The sequence below is a fragment of the Cherax quadricarinatus genome, chromosome 18 (assembly GCF_038502225.1).
Source record: "Cherax quadricarinatus isolate ZL_2023a chromosome 18, ASM3850222v1, whole genome shotgun sequence".
Lineage (NCBI taxonomy): Eukaryota > Metazoa > Arthropoda > Malacostraca > Decapoda > Parastacidae > Cherax > Cherax quadricarinatus.
This window is the reverse complement of record NC_091309.1, coordinates 3,493,949-3,500,739: the sequence shown is the minus strand read 5'-3', so window position 1 is coordinate 3,500,739 and position 6,791 is coordinate 3,493,949. Positions and strand designations below refer to the sequence as shown.

The 6,791-nt window shown below is 40.2% G+C and overlaps 1 protein-coding gene across 2 annotated transcripts; it reads left to right on the top strand.

The window, feature by feature from the left end:
• The first annotated feature begins 287 nt into the window (after positions 1-287).
• Positions 288-6,050, top strand: LOC128689310 (diphthine methyltransferase). 2 transcript variants are annotated; one of them, XM_053777456.2, is made up of 2 exons: positions 288-524; positions 4,936-6,050. In XM_053777456.2, exon 2 carries the CDS (start codon positions 4,940-4,942, stop codon positions 6,029-6,031), a length of 1,092 nt encoding a protein of 363 aa, XP_053633431.1. In that variant the 5' UTR covers positions 288-524; positions 4,936-4,939; the 3' UTR covers positions 6,032-6,050. The 2 variants fall into 2 exon arrangements, with proteins under 2 accessions (XP_053633431.1, XP_053633430.1); XM_053777455.2 differs by having other exon boundaries at positions 291-548.
• Positions 6,051-6,791: the final 741 nt, after the last annotated feature.

The following is a 6,791-nucleotide window of genomic DNA, read 5'->3' as shown; positions in this document are numbered from 1 at the left end:
ATTTGTCATCATCATCATCAATCTTCTGGGCAATTGGTCGGAGTCATTCACAAGCTTCTAGGCCATCAGAAAGCCTGCATTTGTTGATTCAAGTGCAGTTGTATGGGCTTCTGGCTCTTACCTGGAGAGGGTTTCGGGGTTCAACTCCCCCTCGGTCCGGTCTGAGACCAGGCGGATCAGGCTCTGATCAACCAGAGTTTAGGCAAGGTGTCCGCCTAACCTAATTAGGAATTGCATGTTACCATTTCTCTTTCAGAGGAAACTCTTTGCTTGATGATTCACGCCCATAATTGAGTAACATTTCTGCCTGACCTGGGAGACTCAGCTCCATAAGGCGTACGCTGCAGTTACCCTAAATATCCCTAACAACATCAACACTGCAACTTTTAATATTGTTGTCCTGAAGAAATATTTTATAAACTGGTTTTCCCTTGCTGCCTCACTGTTCTATTGGGACGTCAGAGATCCTTGTGTTTGTTCTGTGAGGAGAATTTTCACTTGGGAAGAGACAGTCACTGGTCCGAGTGAGTTGCGAGTCTTCCTCTTGTGTAAGGATCATTATCATGTTATAATTATTATTGGTAATATTCCCGGGATAGAACCCCATTAACATTACATATTTACTACAACAAATCCATAAGAGGCAACACATATATTGTGAAGCTGTTGTTTATCAACATAGCCATAAGAACAATAGTATACCTGGAGAGGGTTTCGGGGGTCAGCGCCCCCGCGGCCCGGTCTGTGACCAGGCCTCATGGTGGATCACAGACCGGGCCGCGGGGGCGTTGACCCCCCTGAAACCCTCTCCAGGTATACTATTGTTCTTATGGCTATGTTGATAAACAACAGCTTCACAATAGATGTGTTGCCTCTTATGGATTTGTTGTAAATATGTAATGTTAATGGGATTCTGTCCCGGGAATATTACCAACAATAGTAGTAATAGTAATAAAAATAATAGTAAACATTTTTTTATTAACACATCAGCCATTTCCTACTGAGGCAGAATGACTAAAAAGAAGAAACACTTTCATCATCATTCATTCCATCACTGTCTTGCGAGAGGCATGCCTACACTACAGTTAAAAAACTGCGACATATGAAGACCCCTCCTTCAGAGTGAAGACATTGTACTACCCACCTCCAGGACTTAAGTCCAGCTAACCAGTTTCTCTGAATCCTTCCTTAACCCTTAAATGGTCCAAACGTATATATACATTTTTTCAACATCTGAAAGTATGTAAAAAATGTAGATCTTCTTTTTTGTTTTACATTTGAAAACCTGTAAAAAAAAAAACTTTTATCTACATTATTTTTTGTTATATTTGAAAATATGTAAAAAATAGTAGATCTACTTTTGTAGCACTATGAATTTGAACGTTGATCTGTTTGGACCGTTTAAGGGTTAAATGTTGCTTTGCTTACACTCCAACAGCACATCAAGTCATGAAAACCATTCATCTCTACTCACTCCTATCTAACATGTTCATGCAAGCTTGCTGGAAGTCCAAGCCCCTCACACACAAAACCTCCTTTACCCTCTCCCTCCAACCTTTCCTAGGACGACCCCTACCCCACCTTTCTTCTACTACAGATTTATATGCCCTCCAAGTCATTCTACTTTGTTCCATCTTAAATGTCTGAACTGCCTCAACAACCCCCTCCTCTGCCCTCTGGATAATACATGTAGAAACCCCACACCTCCTTCTAATTTCCAAGTTATAGATTCTCTGCATTATATTCACTCCACACTGCCCTTGGACACGACATCTCCACTACTTCCAGCCTTCTTCTTGTTGCAACATTCTCTACCCATGCTTCACACCCATGTAAGGGCATTGGTACCACTATACTCTCATACATAATAAATCATAACAATAATGATGCGATTCGGCGGTGGTGGGCCACTGGTCTCTGGTCATAACTTTACCACCAGCAACTCTCACCCTGACCGCCTCACTACCTTTCATTATTTAACCGAACTGAACCTAGAATAAATATTGACAGATGAAGTGACGAAAGACAGTGAGTGGTCGTACATAGGGTCACTGTTTTATATACTGGTCCATGTGGGTTTAGGGTTGGGGAGTGGGTGGTGTGTGAAGTATGTCAGTGTCCCCATAACACCTCACTTCAAGACATAACCTATTACCTGCTAGTTGCTATTACTTACCTCGTTTTCTCTTTTATAAAAGAATTTGGACTATCAAACATTCTTAACCAACTGATAATTGACTTACTGTATGTCCTATGTTCTACAATATATGTACAGTTCGGGTGAGATATAAGCGACTATTGGCAGAAAGGTGGGCTAGTGCAAAGATGAGTAGTGGGGGAGTTGAAGAGGGTTGGAATAGTTTTAAAAATGCAGTATTAGAATGTGGGGCAGAAGTGTGTGGTTATAGGAGGGTGGGGGTAGGAGGAAAGAGGAGTGATTGGTGGAATGATGAAGTAAAGGGTGTGATACAAGAGAAAAAGGTAGCTTATGAGAGGTTTTTACAAAGCAGAAGTGTTAAAAGAAGAGCAGAGTATATGGAGAGTAAAAGAAAGGTGAAGAGAGTGGTGAGAGAGTGCAAAAGGAGAGCAGATGAAAGAGTGGGAGAGGCACTGTCAAGAAATTTTAATGAAAATAAGAAAAAATTTTGGAGTGAGTTAAACAAGTTAAGAAAGCCTAGGGAAAGTATGGATTTGTCAGTTAAAAACAGAGTAGGGGAGTTAGTAGATGGGGAGATGGAGGTATTAGGTAGATGGCGAGAATATTTTGAGGAACTTTTAAATGTTAAGGAAGAAACAGAGGCAGTAATTTCATGCACTGGTCAGGGAGTTATACCATCTTTTAGGAGTGAAGAAGAGCAGAATGTAAGTGTGGGGGAGGTACGTGAGGCATTACGTAAAATGAAAGGGGGTAAAGCAGCTGGAACTGATGGGATCATGACAGAAATGTTAAAAGCAGGGGGGGATATAGTGTTGGAGTGGTTGGTACTTTTGTTTAATAAATGGATGAAAGAGGGGAAGGTACCTAGGGATTGGCGGAGAGCATGTATAGTCCCTTTATATAAAGGGAAAGGGGACAAAAGAGACTGTAAAAATTATAGAGGAATAAGTTTACTGAGTATACCAGGAAAAGTGTACGGTAGGGTTATAATTGAAAGAATTAGAGGTAAGACAGAATGTAGGATTGCAGATGAGCAAGGAGGTTTCAGAGTGGGTAGGGGATGTGTAGATCAAGTATTTACATTGAAGCATATATGTGAACAGTATTTAGATAAAGGTAGGGAAGTTTTTATTGCATTTATGGATTTAGAAAAGGCATATGATAGAGTGGATAGAGGAGCAATGTGGCAGATGTTGCAAGTATATGGAATAGGTGGTAAGTTATTAAATGCTGTAAAGAGTTTTTATGAGGATAGTGAGGCTCAGGTTAGGGTGTGTAGAAGAGAGGGAGACTACTTCCCGGTAAAAGTAGGTCTTAGACAGGGATATGTAATGTCACCATGGTTGTTTAATATATTTATAGATGGGGTTGTAAAGGAAGTAAATGCTAGGGTGTTCGGGAGAGGGGTGGGATTAAATTTTGGGGAATCGAATTCAAAATGGGAATTGACACAGTTACTTTTTGCTGATGATACTGTGCTTATGAGAGATTCTAAAAAAAAATTGCAAAGGTTAGTGGATGAGTTTGGGAATGTGTGTAAAGGTAGAAAGTTGAAAGTGAACATAGAAAAGAGTAAGGTGATGAGGGTGTCAAATGATTTAGATAAAGAAAAATTGGATATCAAATTGGGGAGGAGGAGTATGGAAGAAGTGAATGTTTTCAGATACTTGGGAGTTGACGTGTCGGCGGATGGATTTATGAAGGATGAGGTTAATCATAGAATTGATGAGGGAAAAAAGGTGAGTGGTGCGTTGAGGTATATGTGGAGTCAAAAAACGTTATCTATGGAGGCAAAGAAGGGAATGTATGAAAGTATAGTAGTACCAACACTCTTATATGGGTGTGAAGCTTGGGTGGTAAATGCAGCAGCGAGGAGATGGTTGGAGGCAGTGGAGATGTCCTGTTTAAGGGCAATGTGTGATGTAAATATTATGCAGAAAATTCGGAGTGTGGAAATTAGGAAAAGGTGTGGAGTTAATAAAAGTATTAGTCAGAGGGCAGAGTGGGGTTGTTGAGGTGGTTTGGTCATTTAGAGAGAATGGATCAAAGTAGAATGACATGGAAAGCATATAAATCTATAGGGGAAGGAAGGCGGGGTAGGGGTCGTCCTCGAAAGGGTTGGAGAGAGGGGGTAAAGGAGGTTTTGTGGGCAAGGGGCTTGGACTTCCAGCAAGCGTGCGTGAGCATGTTAGATAGGAGTGAATGGAGACGAATGGTACTTGGGACCTGACGATCTGTTGGAGTGTGAGCAGGGTAATATTTAGTGAATGGATTTAGGGAAACCGGTTATTTTCATATAGTTGGACTTGAGTCCTGGAAATGGGAAGTACAATGCCTGCACTTTAAAGGAGGGGTTTGGGATATTGGCATTTTGGAGGGATATGTTGTGTATCTTTATATGTGTATGCTTCTAGACTGTTGTATTCTGAGCACCTCTGCAAAAACAGTGATAATGTGCGAGTGTGGTGAAAGTGTTGAATGATGATGAAAGTATTTTCTTTTTGGGGATTTTCTTTCTTTTTTTTGGGTCACCCTGCCTCGGTGGGAGACGGCCAACTTGTCGAAAAAAAAAAAAAATTTATGTTCCTTTTTGAGGCAGGGGAGAGTGGTAGAAAGAAAGTAAAAACCTTACACTTTTGCCTCAGCCTAATACATTGTTTACTATATCTTATAAATCAATAAGCTATACAATAGTTTGGCTGGAGATGTAGTTCATAAAATAGTTAAGAAATTGATGGCTGTTTTATCTTTCAAGTCAATTCAGTGTTTGTTTTCAGAATCATGACTTTTGAAGTGAAAAAGTTGTTCTCCTGGGACACTCAATACAGTGCTGATTCAGTCGAATTTTGTCCTGTGGACCCATATCAAGATTACCTTGCAGTAGGCACCTACCAGCTGGCAGACCAAGAACAGAGTTTCGAGATATGTGAACAAGAGACTGTGAAATCAAACCTACTGTCCAGTGATGTGCCAAAGAAAAGACTGGGGCGCCTTTATCTGAAGAAAATGATAAATGAGAAAGACTTAGTATTGGTTCAGCAGATTGATATGCCTGCTATTCTAGATATGAAATGGTGTCATCACAAGATACATGGTTACCCAATACTTGCCATTGCAAATGCTTCAGGTCAGTTAATTTTGTACAAGTTAGAAACTGTTAATGATGGAGCAGTAAAGTTAAAATTTTGGATTAAATACTCAATAAATGAGGAAGACACCCTTGCTCTGTCACTAGATTGGTCAACGGGGAAAATTCACTGTGAAAATCCATCAATTTCAGTTAGTGATTCAAAAGGGAAAATTAGCATGTTGCAGCTTCAAAATCAAGAACTGATACTCCAGGAAAGATTTGTAGCTCATGAGTTTGAAGCATGGATCACTGCTTTTGATTATTGGAATCCGAACATAATTTATACAGGGGGCGATGACTGTAAGTTTCGGGGATTTGATGCAAGAGTCAATCCGGCCACTCCTGTATTCACTAGCAGGGCACACAATGCAGGCGTAACAAGTATTCATAGAAATGCAAATTCTGAGTATTTTCTAGCAAGTGGGAGTTACGATGAAAATGTGTGTTTATGGGACACTAGGCAGTTAAAATCTGCATGCTCAGCAACATCCCTTGGTGGTGGAATATGGCGTCTGAAATGGGAACCACATGGTAGAGATCTATTACTGGCTGCTTGCATGCATAATGGATTCCACATCACAGATACTTCCATCTCTAACATACAAATTGTTGCTTCCTTCACAGAACATGAGAGCCTGGCTTATGGGGTGGATTGGTGGCCAGGTTCAACAGGTTTAAGTAATATCATTGCTTCAGCATCCTTTTATGATCATTTACTTTGTTTGTGGAAATTTGTAGTGTAATAAAAATTTCTTTGTTACAGGTGTAGTTTTTGATTAAGACTTAAAATTAAAGGTTCTCTGTTAAGTTTGTATAATTTTACCAGAAAAATTATATACCTGGGTATTTTTACTGCAGGCAGTGTGTTGAGTCCAGCTTGTCAGCTTTCTAGCCTGTTACTATCAGTACTGGGAGATGGCTTGGATGTAACTTTTAGGCAATAGCAATTTCACGAGCCTTTCATATACGTACGTAATGTGTTTCACTCATAGGATGCCCCAAGATTTTGTTTACTACAGACAGTGTACAAACAAGATGGCTGCAACTACGGAGGTACCATCATGGATAGAGACATGTTTAAATGTAACATGGCTCTGAACATTAAAATGGTATGAAATACCGACAGGTTGTTAGGTAAGCCACATATGCAACAGTAAGGTATCTTTATTTCGAAACGTTTCGCCTACACAGTAGGCTTCTTCAGTCGAGTACAGAAAAGTTGATAGAAGCAGAAGAGACTTGAAGACGATGTAATCAGTCCATCACCCTTAAAGTTTTGAGGTGGTCAGACCCTCAGTCTGGAGAAGAGCCTACTGTGTAGGCGAAACGTTTCGAAATAAAGATACCTAACTGTTGCATATGTGGCTTACCTAACAACCTGTCGGTATTTTATACCACTTTAATGTTCAATCTGTCAGACACTGCAACACAAGGGTATCTTGGTACAGACCTGAAATCAACTTCGACAACCTCTACTAGTGAGAACGGCTGGATTTGAGAGGG